The sequence below is a fragment of the Oreochromis aureus genome, linkage group 3 (genome assembly GCF_013358895.1).
Source record: "Oreochromis aureus strain Israel breed Guangdong linkage group 3, ZZ_aureus, whole genome shotgun sequence".
Lineage (NCBI taxonomy): Eukaryota > Metazoa > Chordata > Actinopteri > Cichliformes > Cichlidae > Oreochromis > Oreochromis aureus.
The window spans coordinates 85,348,523-85,371,104 of NC_052944.1; the positions used below are offsets into that span (position 1 = coordinate 85,348,523).

Sequence of the window (22,582 nt, forward strand, 5' to 3'; positions counted from 1 at the left end):
GCCTGGAAGTCCAGCAGTTCATCTAAACAAAATGCACTTAGAGTAAAACAGATATAGATACGTTTATCCTATCATAAAACAATAAAAGAAGGTACGACCTCTCCCATGCTCCTAGGATGTGGGTGTGAAAACCAGAACACTCTGGAACCACACAAGCTTCCTAGGATGAGACATTCTTTCAGGATACTATCAACTACATACTTCTAAACACAAATGATTACATGCAGCATTCTATTATAAGTAAACCTATATAATTAAAAGATAATACTGACATTATATTTGACATTCTATTAACAGGCTCTAAAGACTGCGCTTTGCCCCTTTAAATACCTTCCCCTCCTTTATTTGTCCTGACAGCAAGCGCTCTAAATCCACACACACACTTTCGGTTCTTCTGCTGTAAATGAAGGAAAAACGAGCTGACGAAACAAGCTCCATCATTACAAACTTCCTGCTGATGTTTCCATGTGAAGCAGTTGGAGTCGTTCCTCCGGCTGGACGACACGCTCCACTTTGATACAAAATAAAGCTCAGATATTTTTCTCTACACTAGTTTGTCTCATGACTTTGAATCCCCCTGAAGATACTGACAGTGAAGCACGTACATAATACTGCAGCCTTTCAACTCTTATTTAGTTCTATTAATACACTGAAATCTCATTTGTGTCATGAAGAAAGTCTTTAATCAAACAGAATTCAAATATCAGAAACATTTCATACACTGAAAAAAATGCAATAGGGTGGTTGTTGAATTTGCATAAAATTACTTCATATATCCAGCATGACTAATTTAAATTTCACGTCTAAACATATTTTTGTCTTTTAATTTTCACATATTCTTTAAGAATATTCATTCTTTTAGAACAAATCATGTTGAAAAGAAACAAGTTAGTCGTGTTTTATCCTCAAGCTCCGCCCCCTGGAAAGGAAAAATCGGCTGAACCATTACGGCAAGGCTGGGATGGTCCATTTGGTAAAGTAAATCCGTTGGGCATCTTTCTTCGCCTTTAGACAATAATTCTGATGGCAAAAGAACCAAACGGGACAAGTTAAAAAAAAAAAAAAAAAAAAAAGGAAAAAAAAAAGGAAAAATCGGCTGCACTGTCCGCCATTTTTGTCTCTCGCTTTGGAAAATCTACTACCATCTGGAGTTTTACACTTGAAGGTAAATAAGATTTTAAAGCTAACACACCAGTGAGAAAGAGTGTAGACCCTTTATATATGTGGACTTTTACTGGGGTGTTGTTATTTTACAGGTATGTGGGCTGTTTATCGAAAACCATGAAAGGCCAATGTTAGGCTCCAGTTAGCTAATGGTAACCGAAATTATGCGATAAGCAAATTAGTAATTAACATATATAATGTGAGTTAATATTGTTTGTATATTCTTTCAGTCTAAATTAACAGACTATTACAAACTTGCATCGGTGTCTGTAGTAAGTGGAGGTACCTGCAGTGTCTTAACCATTAAACAAGCTAATGTAGGGCCGGGATATGACTAGTTTGTTGAAACATGTCTGCTGCCAATGTGACTGCGCACACATTGTAACATTACCAGCACATAGCCACAGCCGCTATAAACATGCTAAAAGGTCAGTCTAGCTTCTGTAGTCAGCAGCTGGAAGACTCAACACAGACACAAGATTCAGTGTAATGGTTATCTAAATGTTGTGTGTCCTGTTTGTAAGCCCAGAAAAAGAAATTAAATAAAATGACGACCTTGAGCTTCAAGCTAATGTAAGCGTAATGCTATAGCATAAAGCTAATGCAATGATGAGGTTGTTAAATTAGTAAAAATACAGTAAATATATCCAACATGAATCATTTATATTTTTGGTCTAAACATAATTAAGTCTCACGCCTTTCACTTGTTTTAGAAGGATGTTCAGTCTTTTAAAACCAGTCATGTCAAAATAACAGAAAATAGTTATGTTTTCTGTTGAAACTCCACCCCCCAGGGTGTGTTCTGCGAGGGAAAATTCAGTGTGGCGGTCCGCCATTTTTTGTCTTCGCTTCGTTTACCTTTGGTGCTGAGCTTTACTTTGTCGAGGTAAACTGAAAACTACATGTTTGAGAGGAAACGAAGAGAACATCCATTAGATGGGGAAGTTTTTCTCATGAATTGCCATTGAGCAACATAATGGAAAAAACAAGTCATTCCTTAAGTTAACTAACAATAATGCTAGCTTAAGCTGCGGGACAATATTATGTGCATTAGCTTTTTTTCAGTGTGTGCCCAGTCACATTCGCTTGTTTTTTCTCAGTGAATACAGACTAACAAACTTGTGTCCATTTAGTTAACTGGTTGTACCTAAAATGTTTTAGTTAAACAGTTAAACAAGCTAGTTTGCCATGGGGTGGGCTCTGTGTGTGTGTGTGTGTGTGTGTGTGTGTGTGTGTGTGTGTGTGTGTGTGTTCCGGGGGGTAGGGTCTTCACTAAAGTCGGTTTATTTAGGGCATGACACCTATGCAGTACTCATTAGGAGAGGAAGTGCATGACGTGGGGCTTTATTTCATGTTCTGGGGCAGTGAATGTAATGTACTGATAACATGTTATAGACACACAAAAACCCAACAAATTATTTTAACTGATTTATAGAGAGACTGAGAGGAGGGCTTAAAGTGATAAGAAAAAAATGACAATATAAATATGTTAAATTTATTTTTTTCTGTGTCGATATATGGTGCTTATCCCTGCTGAAGGGCAGATTGGTGTTGCTTCAGAACAATTCTCTAGCGCTGTTACGTAGAGGTGTTACAGTTAAGGTTTTAATAACATTATTTTATTTACTAGTGAAGATTTGCATATGTTATCTCACATTCTGTAAGGTAAATTTTCTGGAAAGGTCAAATTAACTAATTTAACTATGTATTAATGAAAGACCTTAATGTGTATATGACAATGATAGATGTAGTTTCTGGGTCATTTTCAGAGCTGCAAAATGGCCAGAAGGAGGCAACTGCTGTGGTTGCAAACAGGCTTTGGGTGGTATGGAAGTAAGGGCAACTATGGAACTGCTCAGCAACATGGGACCCATAGCTAATAAATAGTAATATGACAAAAATAACAACTTTGTGTGGATGTAACCTTGTGAGATCTGAGATTTTGACTGCATTTTTATGTGACAACTTCTCTTTTTAGATAAATGCAGAGTTTAAGTGCATTACCACCATGCCACTGCAGTCCAGATTACTCTCGCAGATAGATGTGCTATCTGAAAAACTAATAAAGGTCTTCAAAAGGTGAGGAGGACAAATAGGAAGAAGACTTCAGAACATTCTGGAGCCCACGGCCCAGGTAAGAAAAAAAATAATTTGTGTATACACTTTAGGGAAAATAATAATTTTAACAAAATGCTGCTTGTCACTCTATGCCAGGAGTATGTTGAAAATCACCTGGGATTTTCACAATTTACCATGGGTGCGTTTTTGTTTTGTTTTTTTCCTTTTACCTGCATTAGAACTATGTGTGGAGTTCATAGTTGAACACCTCTCTATGCTCTGACAGTATTCTGCTTCTTTGCATGGAGATTTCACTTCAGAAATGCATTACCTTTTTAAGCATTCTGAGGACTCAAATCACATGCTGTAATGAATCCATTTTTGTTCACCTAATGTGTTAATGTTAACATTTTTGGAATAGTGACACAGATTAAAATAAGATTTGGTATAATGTTCTTTGACCAGTGTTCTGTTTAATTAAATTGTGGAATTCTGCATTTTCTAGGCCACAGATGAAGCCATTATCCAACGATCTAATAAGGAAACAACCATGGGAATTTACATCATAAAGACAAGAGATGCCAATGGCAGCCCTGAGGACATCGGGATAGTCCTTGAAGGCCAGAGAGTCTGGCAGGATTTGGATAACTATACCCTAGCAGCTGCAATGCTGTTTGGACTAATGTACACTTTGAACCTCACCTACCCACTGGAAAAGTATACCTTCGAGGTATTATAGAAACTGGTTATGGAGCTCAAAAGGAACAGCCTTTCAAAGAAGGCCCAGGTTTTCAGGACCAGACTGTACGATTGAACAGTTTTCCAGTTATGATGTGGGAACAACATGTTTACCTCTTCGAATATGTACCATCCTTTCTTTTAAGCCAGCACTGGTAAAGTTGCAGTACATAGTGAAACTTATTTTTCTGGCACTTTTCAACTGGGGCCTTTACAGGGAGTGCAGAATTATTAGGCAAGTTGTGTTTTTGAGGAATAATTTTATTATTGAACAACAACCATGTTCTCAATGAACCCAAAAAACTCATTAATATCAAAGCTGAATGTTTTTGGAAGTAGTTTTTAGTTTGTTTTAAGTTTTAGCTATTTTAGGGGGATATCTGTGTGTGCAGGTGACTATTACTGTGCATAATTATTAGGCAACTTAACAAAAAACAAATATATACCCATTTCAATTATTTATTTTTACCAGTGAAACCAATATAACATCTCCACATTCACAAATATACATTTCTGACATTCAAAAACAAAACAAAAACAAATCAGCGACCAATATAGCCACCTTTCTTTGCAAGGACACTCAAAAGCCTGCCATCCATGGATTCTGTCAGTGTTTTGATCTGTTCACCATCAATATTGCGTGCAGCAGCAACCACAGCCTCCCAGACACTGTTCAGAGAGGTGTACTGTTTTCCCTCCTTGTAAATCTCACATTTGATGATGGACCACAGGTTCTCAATGGGGTTCAGATCAGGTGAACAAGGAGGCCATGTCATTAGTTTTTCTTCTTTTATACCCTTTCTTGCCAGCCACGCTGTGGAGTACTTGGACGCGTGTGATGGAGCATTGTCCTGCATGAAAATCATGTTTTTCTTGAAGGATGCAGACTTCTTCCTGTACCACTGCTTGAAGAAGGTGTCTTCCAGAAACTGGCAGTAGGACTGGGAGTTGAGCTTGACTCCATCCTCAACCCGAAAAGGCCCCACAAGCTCATCTTTGATGATACCAGCCCAAACCAGTACTCCACCTCCACCTTGCTGGCGTCTGAGTCGGACTGGAGCTCTCTGCCCTTTACCAATCCAGCCACGGGCCCATCCATCTGGCCCATCAAGACTCACTCTCATTTCATCAGTCCATAAAACCTTAGAAAAATCAGTCTTGAGATATTTCTTGGCCCAGTCTTGACGTTTCAGCTTGTGTGTCTTGTTCAGTGGTGGTCGTCTTTCAGCCTTTCTTACCTTGGCCATGTCTCTTGAGTATTGCACACCTTGTGCTTTTGGGCACTCCAGTGATGTTGCAGCTCTGAAATATGGCCAAACTGGTGGCAAGTGGCATCTTGGCAGCTGCACGCTTGACTTTTCTCAGTTCATGGGCAGTTATTTTGCGCCTTGGTTTTTCCACACGCTTCTTGCGACCCTGTTGACTATTTTGAATGAAACGCTTGATTGTTCGATGATCACGCTTCAGAAGCTTTGCAATTTTAAGACTGCTGCATCCCTCTGCAAGATATCTCACTATTTTGACTTTTCTGAGCCTGTCAAGTCCTTCTTTTGACCCATTTTGCCAAAGGAAAGGAAGTTGCCTAATAATTATGCACACCTGATATAGGGTGTTGATGTCATTAGACCACACCCCTTCTCATTACAGAGATGCACATCACCTAATATGCTTAATTGGTAGTGGGCTTTCGAGCCTATACAGCTTGGAGTAAGACAACATGCATGAAGAGGATGATGTGGACAAAATACTCATTTGCCTAATAATTCTGCACTCCCTGTATTACTGCAGTGTTCAGTGCTCACTTTTCAAGCCATGGCTCTTTTGAAAAAAAATTCAAACTTTGAATGTCCATTTTTCTCAATGGAAATGGTGCCTTGCATCAATTTCACCAGTTTGCAATTTCTTTCCCAAGGTGCACCACTACAAACAGATTGCATGGTCTAGTATTAGTGATTGTGATGTTTAGTGATAGAAGCAAGCCAATACTAATCAGTTTAGGTCTCTTGGTTTTGTGCCTGTGGGTTATAATGTTATTTTAAGTCTCTTCTTTGTGTCATTTTAATAATTACACCCCTGTTGCCATATTACCTTAAGGTTCTTACATTTAAAAAACTATTTTTTACATAAGCGTGATGTCATAAGGCCCCACAATGTTGAATCCAGGTTACAGCAGATAACTTTGAGGAATGTTGTGGAATGTTTTTCAAGAGATGCATTGTACAAATATGACTCATGTATATTTTGGAAGCCTGAATTGAAAGTCCATTGTTACAACTGTGTAGTATTTTCAAAAATACAGGTCATTGTTCAAAAATGTTTTGCTTTTTTCTTTGATTGAAAAGTGTACAGTACATACAGTAAGATCAGCCTTAATTTAGTTTTATTTATTGAACACTCAATTATATATTAGATTATATTAGAAATTTGTTATAAAATAAAATAAGCTTACCATAAAATAATCTTGTCAATATAACACATAGTAGTCCAATACAATTAACACAAAAAGTTCATGTCTGATAAACAAGTGGTTTCTGTAAATATTTGACCGGAATGAAAAACATAACAACAACATAAAAAAAGTCATGTTCATGTTACCAGAAAAATGTGTGCAGGTATAACATAAAAAAACTAAGGCTAACCAAACATAACTTAATTTCGTGCAACCGATTACAATAATTTTTTTATGTTTATCCCACTGATTATTTTTTTCAGTGTATATGGAGTTAAACATGAATCATTATTTCAACAAAATATTTATTGTTGTCATAAACAGACAAGAAGACAACAACAAACTGCTCCTCCCATTCAACACATGTCAGTCCATATCCCAGCAAACTAAATCATCTCCATTTACACACATCAAATAGAAACATGAATCACTTGTAATTAGAGCTGGGCGATATAAGATTTTTTCATATCACGATATGTTTTTTTCATTTCAGGCGATAACGATATATATCACGATATAAGCCAAACAACTATATTTGTAAGATTTAAATGTGCCATTGCTCACAAGTAAAATGTGAAATAATTAGCAGCTTGTTTTAATTAAAATATTCATTTCCCATAATAAGTTCAACAGGGTAGATGTACTTAAGGAACATGAGACTTCAGTTTCAGATAAATAAAGGCAAATATTGCAAACTACACAAAAGGCAGCCGCTAAAGCGTTTAAGTTTCAAAATAGAACAAACAAAACAGACTACTAAATTGTCAATTCCACTTAGAAACAAAATATTAATTCTAAAAATAAATCTTAGTTTGTTTTACAGAAGAACAGACAAAAAGACTAACTTTTGTCAATATCAAATAAACTGAGAAACTAAAAGGAAATTCTCAATCTCTCCTTGTTGTATAGCTTAGCTTTTCAAACAGTTTTAACAGTTACTTTAGTCTGACAAAAGCCGAATGACGAATTAGCGCTTTCAGTCAGAGATTGAGCATGCACCGGTTTATTGTATTTCCAGACTTGCTTTCGGCACAATTTAAAGTGTGCGCTACTCTGTTTTTGGTCAGACTTGAAATAGCCGAAATACCTTCACACTACGGAACTTCTGTGGCCCTTCCGTTCGACAAGCTCTCCGGCATTGGAACCATCATCTGTTTTTTCTTCGGTAACCTTCGCTCACGCTCTCGGTTGATTTTTCTCTAATCGGCAAACTCCTTTCCTTCATTACCTGGGCTGCACGGCTGCAAAAACAAATACACATGTGCGCCTTGGCGCTTGTGCTGTACGTAACAAGTCATGTGACGTGACGCTGCGGCTGTGATTGGTTCGGCTCTGCGCTACTTAATTTGGATTGGCTGTTCTTTTTTTTTTTAAAGAGGACAAGAGAGATGAGGCCTATCGCAATAGTTTAATTTTTCTATCGAGAAAAAGTTATTTTGCAATACATATCATTATCGTTCTATCGCCCAGCTCTACTTGTAATGATTAGAAAGTTGATAGAATTTCAAATCTAGTTTGGGGAGTCATTCAGTGAGAAACAGTGAAATGATTTTCCATGTGAAAAGGTGGACAGCAGAAACAGAAAGAAACAGTGAGAACTAAAAGAGAAACAAAGAGCTTTGGAACAACGAGGCAGCAGGAGGACAGCTGCAGTTTAACAGCTTCAATTCACTGACAGGAAACAACATTAGAAACATCATCATCCTCAACACATCTGCTGCACTGACAATGACACCTTCAATGGCAACACCTTCACTTTAACAGCAGTGCTAATATATGGAAACATCCTGTGAGTGAAAGTGTGTGTGAAGGTGTGTATGTGTGTGTTAGTATCAGGATCAGAGAACGACAGCTTTCCTCTGTTCCAGTCCAGATTCACTCTGATCCTCTGGAGCTTCTTCCGTACTGAGAGAGCAGTGGATCCAGTTAATGGTGAACATGATGAGTATTTACCTTTATAAAACCCTATTCTCCATAATCCAGACTGTATGTTTCCTTTCTTCTGCACAGACTCTGCCAACACACCCACTAACCACACTATACTGTCTCCAACTTCGACATCCCAGCTGTGAGTCCCTGAGTTAAAGCCCTCAGAGCCCAGGACAGAGATGTAATTATCAAACCTCTCTGGATTATCAGGAAGCTGCTGCCTCTCTCCTGCTCCTCTCACACTGGTCAGATCTTCAGACAGGATGAGGTTTGGATGAGCAGTGTTTGGGTCCAGAATGAGAGGAGTGTAGGAGACCATGTCCTTCATGTTGTTCCAGATGTTGAAGGCCAGGTTGCCCAGGTGTTTGGTCTGGTCGATCAGAGCTCCTGAGGGCAGCTGTGGATCATCCAGCAGGGGGCAGCGCTGGACTCTTTCCACTGCAGCCTTGTAGTTGTGCAGGAATGAGACGTCTTCAGCTCTCAGCTCCTCCTCTGTGGCTCTGACTGTGTCTGAAAGAGCTGCTATCTCTCTGCTCAGAGCCTCCATCTTCTCCTTCATCATCCCACTCTTCTGCTCCTCTTCCTCCCTCAGTGCAGCCAGCCTGGCCTCCTCTTCCTCTGCTAGAAACTGCTGAAGCTTCTTAAACTGCTCCTTAATCTGCCTCTCTGTGTGTCGGGCCTGGACCTTAATGTGTTCTGCTGTTTGACCAAACTTCACTTGAACTTCTTCACAAACCTTTAACTTCTTCTTTAAGGGCTCCAGAGTTTCCTGAAGTTCCTTCTTGTGTTGTTGTGCAGCTTGATCGATGGGTCTGAATCTGTGATTGGTGTGTTTTTCTGAGCCTCTACAGACGACACACACTGGCTGCTGATGGTCCAGACAGAAGAGTTTGAGTTTCTCAGAGTGCAGACTGCAGAGAGCCTCTGAAGCTCTCTGATCTCTCTCCTGTAAGAACGACTCACACAGGTTCTTTAAAGCTCGGTTTAAAGGTGGTTCTTCCCTTGAAGATCTTCTCTTACAAAGTGGACACTGGTGTGTTGGTCTCTCTCTCCACCAACTCTTCAGACAGTCTTTACAGAAGCTGTGGCTACATGACAGAAGAACAGGATCTCTGAAGACCTCCTGACAGACCGGACAGCAGAGATCCTCCTCTGATCTGGAAGCCATTGAGTCTGTGAGTGAAGCTGAAAACAGCAGACAGGAAGTACAGTCAGTCCTGGCTCCCCTCCCTCCTCTACTACCTTCACTGAAACTTCCTTTGAGTCGTGTTTTTGCTCAAACTCACATTCAGTGTGTGGAGCGTCAGCAGCTTGAAGCAGCAGTGTTGGAGTTTCCACTTTTCTCTCCTGTAGCTGGACTCACTCAGAGGAAGCTGCTGGTTTGGTCTGAACTCGGTCTGATCGTCTGTGCATCTCTCTTCACTGAGGAAGAAGAACAGCCCGTTTCCCGGTTTGTCTCAGGTAAGTGATGTGAGGGGCGGAATTTCATTCACCTTCACTTTACAAAGGCTGTTGCTTCACCCATAAACGAGGGTGTGTTTCATTCCAGAGTTAAGTCATTTAGGTGCCACCAACTGTAAAACAGGTCACAGCATGAAGCTCAGAAAATAAAGTGTGACTCAGCATTGCAGCTGTCTGTCAGCTTTTATTAAAGACTTTGTTTTGGTTAATTGTCAGGTTCCCAGCAGTGGGAGTGTAATGCAGTCACACAAACACAGGTGGTGTTAAGGTGGATTCAGTTTGTTACAGACCTATAAAAGTGAAATGAATATTAAATGTGTGTTTTTGGCTCCTCTCACTGAACAACCAGCAGTTACCAGCAGCTATTTTTCCTTCAGGTCAACACCAACATCAAATTCTGTCAGACACAAACAACAGCTCTAGATGCAATTTAACCTTTGACTTTAAGTCCTCCTCTTTATTCTCTGAAGCACAGTTTAATCAGTTTGAGTTTGTAAGAAATGTTGTTTAAAACCTTCAGCTGGAGTTTTTTCAGGCAGATGTTCGATGGTCAGGTGGGAGGTGTTTGATAAATTTATGTGGAATGACCTGTACTTAGAAAAATGTCAAGTGATGTGAGCGGCTCGTAGAGACAGAAACATGACTGCAAATGGATGCAGTAGATCGAATAGCTGATATTTCCAGTCCTGGATCAGGAGACCTTGTTTGAAATAAGATCTGATTTATTGAAATGTTAAGAAAACATTACAGTTACAAATACACAGATATTTACAATCAATCTGATTCTGTCAACTCAGATGATGATAATGCCACAAACCCAGGCATGTCTCCTCATTTGCACCCCAAGCTAACAGGTAAGTTATTACCAGAGGTGAGTCGAGTATCCAAAAATTCACACATTATTATTTAAAAAAACAAGTTTCATCAACTTACATCTTTATGAAGTGCAAACATTGCAGATTGCTTTCTCTCCTTGCTCTTTATGAATGCACACAACAGGGAGTTCCAATGTGTCTGGTTGGGTCGAAGAAACTGCAACTTCCACTCACGTTCCACTGTTTCATAAGCCATGATTGACCCGCTGGTTTTATTCCACAGAGCATGACATTTTGCAAAAGCAGACCAAGACAGCCTCTTGTATTGATCATTGGTAGTTTCTGCAGCAGTGGCATCAACTATCGATATAAGCAGAAGCTTCTCAAATGTTGCTTGCATTACCCGCCTAGAGCCAGTGAAAGAATCTGTAAGTTTTGCATTCTTCATAGGTGGCTCGGTAGAAGAGGACAGCTTTCGTTTTCTGTGGCTTTCCATTAATTCTGTACAGGGAGTCCAGAATTATTAGGCAAATGAGTATTTTGTCCACATCATCCTCTTCATGCATGTTGTCTTACTCCAAGCTGTATAGGCTCGAAAGCCTACTACCAATTAAGCATATTCGGTGATGTGCATCTCTGTAATGAGAAGGGGTGTGGTCTAATGACATCAACACCCTATATCAGGTGTGCATAATTATTAGGCAACTTCCTTTCCTTTGGCAAAATGGGTCAAAAGAAGGACTTGACAGGCTCAGAAAAGTCAAAAATAGTGAGATATCTTGCAGAGGGATGCAGCAGTCTTAAAATTGCAAAGCTTCTGAGCGTGATCATCGAACAATCAAGCGTTTCATTCAAAATAGTCAACAGGGTCGCAAGAAGCGTGTGGAAAAACCAAGGCGCAAAATAACTGCCCATGAACTGAGAAAAGTCAAGCGTGCAGCTGCCAAGATGCCACTTGCCACCAGTTTGGCCATATTTCAGAGCTGCAACATCACTGGAGTGCCCAAAAGCACAAGGTGTGCAATACTCAGAGACATGGCCAAGGTAAGAAAGGGTGAAAGACGACCACCACTGAACAAGACACACAAGCTGAAACGTCAAGACTGGGCCAAGAAATATCTCAGGACTGATTTTTCTAAGGTTTTATGGACTGATGAAATGAGAGTGAGTCTTGATGGGCCAGATGGATGGGCCCGTGGCTGGATTGGTAAGGGCAGAGAGCTCCAGTCCCACTCAGATGCCAGCAAGGTGGGGTGGAGTGCTGGTTTGGGCTGGTATCATCAAAGATGAGCTTGTGGGGCCTTTTCGGGTTGAGGATGGAGTCAAGCTCAACTCCCAGTCCTACTGCCAGTTTCTGGAAGACACCTTCTTCAAGCAGTGGTACAGGAAGAAGTCTGCATCCTTCAAGAAAAACATGATTTTCATGCAGGACAATGCTCCATCACACGCGTCCAAGTACTCCATAGCGTGGCTGGCAAGAAAGGGTATAAAAGAAGAAAAACTAATGACATGGCCTCCTTGTTCACCTGATCTGAACCCCATTGAGAACCTGTGGTCCATCATCAAATGTGAGATTTACAAGGAGGAAAACAGTACACCTCTCTGAACAGTGTCTGGGAGGCTGTGGTTGCTGCTGCACGCAATGTTGATGGTGAACAGATCAAAACACTGACAGAATCCATGGATGGCAGGCTTTTGAGTGTCCTTGCAAAGAAAGGTGGCTATATTGGTCGCTGATTTGTTTTTGTTTTGTTTTGAATGTCAGAAATGTATATTTGTGAATGTGGAGATGTTATATTGGTTTCACTGGTAAAATAAATAATTGAAATGGGTATATATTTGTTTTTGTTAAGTTGCCTAATAATTATGCACAGTAATAGTCACCTGCACACACAGATATCCCCTAAAATAGCTAAAACTAAAAACAAACTACAAACTACTTCTAAAAACATTCAGCTTTGATATTAATGAGTTTTTTGGGTTCATTGAGAACATGGTTGTTGTTCAATAATAAAATTATTCCTCAAAAATACAATTTGCCTAATAATTCTGCACTCCCTGTATACATCTTCATTTTGTTGGTATGTGATGGACTGAGTTGAAAACAGGAGGAGTCACAGGAATTATTTGAAAAACAGGGTTGCCATTTAACCCAAAAATTATATTTACAAAAGTAATAAATACTGAGCTAATAAAAGAGGTCAATGAAACAAAACTAAACTCAGGCAACGACTGCAAACTTAACAAACCAAGCAACTGCCCAAACAAACATAACTGACCTAAACATGAAATGACACACAGAGGTATATATAATGGCTGATCAGGGCCCTGTTTCAGAAAGCCGGTTTAGTGCAAACTCTGAGTAAGTATACCCTGAGTTAACGAAAACTCTGGTTTTTCGGTTTCACAAAGCGAGTTTAGATTAATTCTGAGTGAGTTACTATGACGACACACTCCATGAAGCTAACCTGCCCCCTAGCAGGTTTACTTCAACTAACCCTGACTTTCTCCGCCTCTTTGTCAGAAACCTGACTGTAGGAAGTGTCAGACATGGCGTGCCCCTTCCTTGAAGAGCCAGTAGATGTTGAAGCCCAAATTCTCCATGAGCTCTCCGCCGGGAGAGAGTGATTAGAGCGCGTTTGGACATTTTATCATTTCCTGATGATTTTCTGTGTGAACGTTACTGTTTTTCAGCACAATCGATAATTTATTTGAATAACATCCTCGGGCCTTATATTGCTCATGTGACACATCGCGGACATTCTCTCAGTTCTGTACATATTATTTGTATTGCACTTTGTTTTTTTTTTGCAAACGGGAGCTTTCTGTATAATATTGGTGACGCTGAGCACGTTTCCAAGGCTACCGTCTGTCGGGCAGTCAGGAATGTTACAGTTGCACTGAAACGTCTCCTGTACTCGTTTGTGGTGTTCCCCGGTCATAGACCCACAAGATATATCAAAGAGGGATTCGACAAAATTGCAGGTATCAGGATGAACAAAACCTAATTCATGATGTGGTGATACTTGAACTACTACTTAAATTTTACATTTATTTTCAGGGTTCCCCGGCGTGATTGGCTGTATAGATGGCACTCACATTCCAATCATTGCTCCTTCAGTAAATGAAGGAGACTATGTGAACAGGAAGTCTTTCCACAGCATTAATGTACAGGTACATAGTTCCCTGTAGCATTTCAAACTAACACATTATTTCATTATGGTAATGGATGCTAATTTGTGTTCTCTGCACTGTGAAGATCATATGTGATGCTGCCAACATTATCACAAATGTGGAAACCAAGTGGCCAGGCTCTGTTCATGACCCACGAATTTTTCGTGAATGTACACTGAGCACAAAATTTGGACATGGTGAGTTGAAAATACTTTAAAATATATAAAGACCAATTGCTACAGGGACATTTGAACTGAAGTGTATCCTTCTGTCTTAGGAGAGTTCACTGGCTACTTGCTTGGTGATAGGGGGTATCCATGTTTACCCTATTTGCTTACCCCTTACCCTGACCCTGAACCAGGCCCACAGCATTGACCATCACCTCAACATGTTGAAAGAAGAATAAACAGATTTTTTGTTCAACTGGCTTTATTGGTCGCCTGTATTTCCTGTACACAAAGTATTAATAAATATATTATTATGTTGTTCAAACACTGAAATAATTCGTCCATCTCTGACCACTTCACCCACCCTTAACTGATGTTCCAGCAGTAAAATCTCAATCTTGGTCTTTTGGATCTGCTGCTTGAAGTGTTCCATTTCCAAGTCACATTTTTTTTATTTTCTTGATCAAATAGGTCTTGTACAGCTGCTTTACAGGGAGCTATGGAAACACAGGAAATAGCATTGACATTCATAGTACATGCCTACTTAGGTTGGTTGTAAATCAGTGCTGAACATCTTACTGAGGAAAGGTTTGTTGGAGAAGTGGCTGGACCCTCTTCCTCTGCATTTCCATCATCACTCTGTTAGAGACATAGAAAGTCCATGGTTTTATTATAGTACCACATTTTATTCAATTGTTATATTTTCCATTGTAAGATGTAAACCTCATAAAGTGTCTCTGTTGCTTCCTCCTCTGTAACAGCTGTCAATGTTTCTTCATTATTTTCCTGTAGTAAAGACATTAACAACATTGCTGTTCTACTGTAAACTCATATAATCTGTGGAGTATTAAGAGTACTCACAACTGCATGTTGGTCTGGCTCAACAGGAGGCTGCACCAGATGCAGTACACCATCACCATCAACTGATAGAATATGAGGTTTATACAGGTCACTTATAACTTACAAGGGACCAAATGGCAATTAACAAACATATACCAATCACCTTACACTTCATTGTCATTATGCTCTCAAAGACAACCAAGACTGAGGAAGGCAAAATCAGTAGGAAAATAACTTCACTACAAAATAATTCATTATGGTAAAGAGTTTATCAAATGAATGAGTAACACTGCAAAGGTGACTGTGAAGAAAGGATGTATGCACATCATGTATTATTTTGAATTTACCTCTTATGTAGGCACTTGTGTCTTGCGGGGTTATTGACTCAGAGGATGTCCCCGCAGAGATGCCTTCAGCCACAGGGCGCCCACTGTTTTGGCTGAGGGCCAACTGCTCAGCCTCTGTGAGTGGTGATGTTGGAGGACCCCCACCTGTTTTTCGGGCCTCCGCTTTTTTTCTGTTGGCTATAACGGGTCACATTTGAGCATACAGAGTAAGCAAATATGTACTTGTAGTGTGCTCAGATAATTTCAATAAGTGCTTACAGAAAGAAAATTAATGTACATAATACAATTACACCTTACCTGTTTGGACTATATTTTTATATTTCATTTTTACTTGCTGCCAGGAACGTTTGGGGCCTGTTGGGTTGCACCTGCGCTCACATCACATCACAAAATAAAATGTATAAACTAAAAAATAAAATGAAATATAATAAAATAACGTGTTAAATGGGTGGAAATCCCTAGATCAATGTTTAAATTAACACTCACGCATTGACTCTGTCGGCTATGTTTTGCCATGCATGCTCCCTTTCTTTTGCAGCTGAGGCTGTGTTACTTTTTTTCCGCAAAATTTGCATGTTATCGGCATATGCTGCCATCAGAATTTCGGCCTCAAGCCTGTAAAATACATTGACGGCGCCTTCTTTCCCTCCGTCTCCATGGTGACTCGCTTAATCTGTGCTCCACTAATCAGGGCTTTATGTATCCTCGTGCGCGCGCTTAACTTGGGGTTAAAGTGTCATGGTCCTGAGTCTGAGGACTCTGTGTTTTGTGTTTCTTTATATTATTCTATGTTCTTGTTTATTCTGTTTTGTCTTTTGTTTAGGTTTGCTATGTGTTAGTGTTTTTGTTTGATGCCTGCCTGTGTTCCCTCTGTCTGTCCATGGTGTTACTGTGTCTGCTCATGAGTCTGCCTGTCAAGTTCAGTGTCCTGTCTGGTTCTGTGTGTCTGTTAGTTTCCTGTTTTATTCTGAAGGTTCATGTCTCATGTTAGTGTGTTTAGTTTCACCGCTCCCCTGTCTCGTTAGTCTAATTTCTCCCAGCTGTGTCTCCCTCCTGTTGCCCATTCCCTGATTACTCCCCTGTGTATTTAAGCCCTGTGTGTTCTCCTGCCTGTTGCTGGTTCGTCTGTGTTACTCCGTGTCAGTCTGTGTTGCTCTGTGTTTCACGGTGTCCTGTTTGTCGTCTGCGTCTCTCTGCCTCTCATCCCTTTTTGCGTCATCCCAGGTTTGTTGTTTAGTTTTCCCAGTTTAGGTTTCTTTAGCTTATTGTTCCCCCTCGTTGCCTGTTTTGCCACTTCCCCTCTTTGTAAATAAAACTTCACTAGCATTTCATCCACTGCTTGCATCTTGGGTCCTCCTTCCTCCAACACCACACGGCTCGCCTCGGCAGCCGTGACATAAAGCAACTCCGCGTTGATTGAACAAATTGTTATCAGCCTTTCTGAAACCGAATATTCCGAGTTGGACAGTTCGGGGTTACTCAACCCTGAGTATCATTTTTAACTCTGAGTTTTCTATACCGGCTTTCTGAAACAGGGCCCAGACCACTATGACACAAGAGGGGTAACTAAACAAAACAAAATTGTAAACAACAAACAATGCAGTACAATCTGGTTTGATAATAAACTCAACACCAAAGAAGAAAATCAAAACTAATAAACCCCAAACTCAATATTTAATTAAATACAAATACTTTGTTTTTAATTAAAGAAAACACACATTCTCCCCTTCAGCAGGAAGTGGTGGTGCGGTCCAATTATCCCTCTTTGCATTTAATGGTTTCAAACCCTAGCCACCACTTTTTGTCTGGCAACTCCCTGGATCATGGCAGGTAAGAAGTAAAAGAAACAAAGGTTAGCCAAAATCAAAGTAATGAACTGATATGAATACATAAGTAAAGAACAAATGTATCCAAACCAATCAATAAACTTATTGGAAACTAAAGTGTGTTATTGTGTTCAAAAAAGGAATGAAAATACAAGAGTTACCAACTTTAAAGTGTGGCCATGGGTTTGGCAATCTCATGGTACTATCCTGGTACATTGTCATGGTAACTAGTGATGTGTTGGTCGCGAACGAAATGGCTCTAAGGCTACGTTCACACTGCAGGTCTTAATGCTCGATTCCGATTTTTTCATCAGATCCGATTTTTTTTGTCTGGTTGTTCACACTACAAATAAAATGTGACAGCAAATGCGCTCCAGTGTGAACGTTCACGGCTCTAAAAGCGGCCTGCATGCGCAAAATGTTGCATGTTTGCACTGAGCTGAAGGGGGAGGGGCGGTGGTTACATTCACAGTACAGGAACACAGCAAACCTGAACCTGAACCAATGACTTGGTGGTGTTCCAGGGTAGGATAACAAAGCCCTCTTTTCCACTTCTTCCATGTACAATGTACATGTACTGGGTTCCCCAGTTTCACTCATTGTGGTTACCAACAATGGGTGAAACTGGGGGACCCATTTCCCACTCATGTTTCTGCCTGTAGTACTTACCCTGAAATATGAGGAATGAAGACACAGTTTCAAGAACAAACACACCTGGTCAGTGCTGAGAGTGGTCCTGTTGCTGAGGTTGGGGTCATCCTGTAATCTCTTACAAACTACAACCAATGCTTCAGTGACTGGCACACAAGTGAAGAGAGATGTAACATCATACGAGACCATTGTTTCATCTGCCTCCATAATGACATCTCTCACCTTCTCAAAATATTGTCACTTAGTAGCAGCAATTCCCATGTTAAGTCGTTCTGGTTTAGGAAAACCGTGCACCTACCTACCTGAAGAAGTCAATTGGATGAGTGACAAAATATTTCTCAGACTGAAAACAGTAGGCCTATCTCCCCCCACCACTCCCCCTGCCAGTGGCAGACGCCCTCAGACATCGGTGCATTGGTGGTTCTTTGTGTCCGGGGATGGGCGTCCAGGTACACACCAGCTCACTCCTTGGTGGCTGCTTGTCAGGGCCTGGAGCCTGGGGCTCGCTCAGGCCACTTCGGGGGTGGGGTGCCCTCGGCCTCTCGATCTGGGGCTCGGTCACTCTGGCACAGCTGGCTGCCGGCGGAGCTCACGGACACATCACTGCAACCCCCGGCTTCTGCTCCGCGGCTGCTGAGTGACCCCTCATCTGGGACTCTCCTCAGCTCTTTCTGGGATAGTGGCGCGGCTGCCCCGCTGTTGGTCTTCCTTGGTCTCTTGTGTTCTGAGGGCCTCTGGATGTCTGGAGTTTTGATCTCCTCCATACCTGCGTCATGCCCTGGAGGACGGGGCAGTGCCTCCCCACACCCTCTAACAGATCATTACATGAAGGAACCTTTTAAAAACACACTCATGCTCACAGGTGTACACACGGGTGATCACACACACAAACTACACCCTTTTTGGCTCCTACCTCAAAGTACACTGTGCGCCGTCGATCCTACGTGCTGCACAATAATGTTTAATATTTAGTATTTACTGTTATATTCCCATAGATCATCATGATGTTATTTATTATATTGCTCTTTTTTTTCTTCTGCTTGTTTTCTTTTTTCTTTCTCAACAGGTGATCCAGGTGATTGATATATGTATTTTTTGTCTGCTTATTTTGTTGGTTTTTGTTTTTTGCCCTTTATCCCCGTCTGTCTTCTCCGCTGTTTTTCTTTCCCTCTTTCTTTTCCTCAGTCAGGTCTGTCCCGTATTTAACAAGTGAAAATAAAATAAAATAAACAATAAAAGGTGAATCAAATAGACCATTACGGCAAGGCTGGGATGGTCCATTTGGTAAAGTAAATCCGTTGGGCATCTTTCTTTGCCTTTAGACAATAATTCTGATGGCAAAAGAGCCAAACGGGACAGGCAAAACAAACAAACAAACAAACAAACAAAAGGAAAACAGTACGTCCAGATGAACAGAATCAACTTTTTAAGATTTCCTTACCTAGATGATTCAACATAGACACTCACACTTGTACATTATATATTCATTTTGACAGAAATGACAGTTGTTGGCTGTTTAGTTGGTGCATTAAATTCTGAAAACAACCCTTTGAGTTGCAACAGGAAAAAAATAGGAAATAACATGCCTTGTTGCTTATGTTACAACACTCAGTGGGTGTGGGTGTGACTCTGAAGAGACTCTAGAGATTAGATATAAAAAAATTACTGCTGTCATCATTAAAATTTTTACTGTTACCTGACAGTAACTTACCAATGAGCATTAGGGCCACATCAAGAAAAAAAAATATTGTTTATCATTTTGAAAATAAAGTCAAAATTCTGTTTTCAGAACAAAGTCTAAATGGGCGGATAACAGTTTCATGGCAAACTGCCATGGCTGCTATAGCCTCTACAAATTACCTTCTGTGCTTGAGTTAATGAAACAATTTGGTCAGCTGCCTTGTGATACAACATACACCCTCTTTAATGCACGAGGATGTAACCATTGATAACCTTGCATCTGTCCACCGCCAGACATTTCCTTTCGTACAAATCCAGCCAACTCTTCCGCACTTGTGAGCAGAAATGCAGCTTTCTACGCCATCTTTTCATCACGCCGTGTTTATGTGCTAAACAGAAGTCATTTCCTTGTTACTAAAACAGACTCTGAAGTATGATTTCACTAACTCAGAGGCTAAAGCAACTGTAGCAGTTTGTCTTGAAACAACTTTAATCTCCACATTTACTTTTTTCTTGAAATACAATTTTGGCTTTTTGTCCAAAATATATTTTTGACTTTAAGGTTGAAATTTCAACATTATTGTCAAAACAATCAATATTTTCTCTCCTTAATGTGGCCCTAACACTCTGTTTCAGTAACCAGTGATGGAGACTGTATTTGAACTTGAAATTTGTATTATTAAGGAATTTTGCCTAATAGCGCAAAAGTGAATATGGTTAATATGCAGTCATCCTTCCAATAAAAAGGAAACATTATTTCAAAAGACAAGAAACCAAGTGAGGAAGAAACTTTTTTTTTCCTAAGGTGCACTCTGCTCAATACAACTGTTTTCTGACTGATTACAGTTACCATTATAAAGACACACCTTTATTTAAAAAAACAAAAACAAACAGTCACACCAGCCGTTAAAAGTTTTACACAACTACAGTCCATCCAAATCACTGCAACTCAACGCCCAGGAAAGAAAAAGGGCATGGTGTTTTGAGATGGCAGTCTTTATTCAGTGGCCTACAAGCTGCAAGACATCTCAGCTGTGCTTATGAGGCAGAGCAGAAACACAGAAGGAGGAGAAAGAGCTCTCTCACACGGGGAGATCCTAGAGGTCAGCAACCATAACAGTAGCAAAGTGGTCACTGTGTGTTTCCTTATCTACAGTGAAGCGTTTTTTCCTGATAACGGAAAACTGCAGAAACATTTAAGTCCTGCTGATTTTTCATCTGCAAATATCGTATACTTCTATTGATTAGATGCTTAAGTTAAAAGATGCATTTTAGCAGCTTTTGATATGAGGAACAGAACTATTCAATATTTCTATTTAGGACCTCAGACTTCTGCCAGTATTCAAGTTGCATATCTAATTATATAATTATGAATTGACCTCGCCCAGGGTGTCTCGGTGCACTAATAATCAATTGTTTGCTTTTTTTTTTCCTTTTTCTTTTCTGTGTTTACCTGTGATCACTTTGAAGGAAACACTTTCAGCTGTAGTTTCTTTGGTCAGACTTTCTGTTGCTTTCTTGTCTTAGAGCTGCAGGCTTCTCTTGTGACATCATCATCACTTTCTCTTTCTCTTCACCTGGATGTAAAAATCTTTCCCTATTTAGAGAAATGAGGGCATACCAGTATTGTTTGATTGGCTTCAACCTTCTCAAATAGCCCTGAGTTGTTTTTTGTTTTTTTAAATTTTACCTTACCTAAGTTTGTTATCAGTTCCTGTTTCCCTGGTTTTCAGAAAATTCCTTCCAGTTTCACACTAACTATACCTTCATCTGGAAATAGTAAACATTACAATGCAACAAGATCAAGTTGAGCTATAATTCCTTACTGAGTTATGCATTAGAAGCAAAGAATAAAATCAGTAAATCAAACAGTCACTTGCAATATAAAAATTCAGTAAACTACAATCCCAAAGTAACTTATGATTTGATTCAACACTTTACCTTAAAGGGCCCCACTCACACACACTCACACACCAACCCCAAATCACGAAGTTCCATTGTTGTTGGCATGGATCAATGCTTGTGGTTGTGGGAACCAACGACCCTGTAAAAAACAAAACAAAATGGGGCCTCTCCTCTGCAAAGGCACACGGTCAAGTTCAAGATAGACCCACTGCCACATCATGCTGTCCGGCACGCAGTAAGAAGAACTGCAAGTCTACTCCAAAGGAGCTGCAAATCTGGATCTCCAGCCTGAAAACTTAAGTCCCGTGCAGTCCTTGCTGTAACTTGCAGAGTCTGCCATTGGAGCTAACTCTGATAGCATAGTCAGCTAGCTGCTAAGTGGTTTTCTGGGCACAGATACAAAGGCTAGTTGGAGCTGCACTAACCCACCTCTTTCTTGCTGAGTTCCCTTGTTGTGTGTGTGATTTCCACCAGTTAGTTTTTTCAGTTATTTCCTACACTGCCTAGTCATTCTTTGCTTTTTAAGGAGTAGTGATGGCCAAATGAAACCTTCTGAAGCTAGTATTGAAAAAGGTTTCATTACTCGAACCCTTTCAACACAGTGCTCTTTGGTGACATCTTGTGGCCCAAAGTATGAAGAGCAGATTGAATCTACAACTTGAGATAAACTGCTTTATTGTGATTCCCCACTCTACAGAGCTGAGTTGACATTTCTGTGTGATATTTGGCTAACACTCTGGTGTTTTGAAGATTAATTTCTTTGGGGGGATGAAAAACAACAATGTTATGTCTGTTTGATGAATAAATAATTTTGATAAATAAAATTAAAAATGTGCCATTGTGTTTTCTTCCTTTGTTGACTTCTTGACATTTGAAAACATAATAGAAAAAACATTTTACACAGCATCCCTCATTCCCCCATTCATACACAGATCCAATATTCTATCAACAATGATGACACTACATGTAGTCTTTAAATCTGCAGTTTATCAAATACCAGTGAGCAGTCCTTACCTTTAAATATAACATCTCTTCTTCCTCTCCGCTCCTGTCTGTCTTACATCTTTGTCTAAGTCTGAGAGATACAGCAGCTGTACATTTAACTAGCAAAACACTGTGAGACAAACTGCACACAAACATTTACAAAATGTTATTCCCTCGATGCTGTGTGTGCAGAAGTACCAAAGATTCCTCATCGTGTCAGAATAATTTTCAGTAACCTCCACCAGAATAGGTTGTATGTCAAAATTACTTAAATTAATTAAAAGACAGGTGTAGTGGACCTTATAACAATATTGAAATTTGCTTAATATGTTGAGAATAACAAAGAAAATGTAATGAAGTGATTTTAACATTTAAAAGTTTAAACTTTGTGTTA

General features: G+C 40.0%; 1 protein-coding gene, 2 long non-coding RNA genes and 1 pseudogene across 4 annotated transcripts; 2 read left to right on the forward strand and 2 right to left on the reverse strand.

The window, feature by feature from the left end:
• Positions 1-1,070: 1,070 nt before the first annotated feature.
• LOC120437735 lies at positions 1,071-4,166 on the forward strand. 2 transcript variants are annotated; one of them, XR_005611372.1, is made up of 3 exons: positions 1,071-1,165; positions 3,143-3,298; positions 3,728-4,166. It is a non-coding gene; the product is annotated as an uncharacterized LOC120437735 (long non-coding RNA). The 2 variants fall into 2 exon arrangements; XR_005611373.1 differs by lacking the exon at positions 1,071-1,165 and adding an exon at positions 2,942-2,997.
• A 3,724-nt stretch (positions 4,167-7,890) lies between these two features.
• On the reverse strand, positions 7,891-9,746 carry LOC120438981 (nuclear factor 7, ovary-like). The gene is made up of 2 exons (XM_039609613.1): positions 9,625-9,746; positions 7,891-9,523 (listed from the first exon to the last, which is right to left on the reverse strand). The coding sequence occupies exon 2, from the start codon at positions 9,504-9,506 to the stop codon at positions 8,115-8,117; it is 1,392 nt and encodes a 463-aa protein (XP_039465547.1). The 5' UTR covers positions 9,507-9,523; positions 9,625-9,746; the 3' UTR covers positions 7,891-8,114.
• A 3,418-nt stretch (positions 9,747-13,164) lies between these two features.
• On the forward strand, positions 13,165-14,171 carry LOC116327737 (annotated as a pseudogene).
• A 231-nt stretch (positions 14,172-14,402) lies between these two features.
• Positions 14,403-15,381, reverse strand: LOC120438920. Its single transcript, XR_005612252.1, has 5 exons — positions 15,143-15,381; positions 14,817-14,878; positions 14,679-14,741; positions 14,535-14,594; positions 14,403-14,452 (listed from the first exon to the last, which is right to left on the reverse strand). It is a non-coding gene; the product is annotated as an uncharacterized LOC120438920 (long non-coding RNA).
• Positions 15,382-22,582: the final 7,201 nt, after the last annotated feature.

Bases quoted from the DNA above. Each gene is read 5' to 3' on its own strand.
- LOC120438981 (XM_039609613.1), bottom strand. From the start codon at position 9,506: ATGGCTTCCAGATCAGAGGAGGATCTCTGCTGTCCGGTCTGTCAGGAG.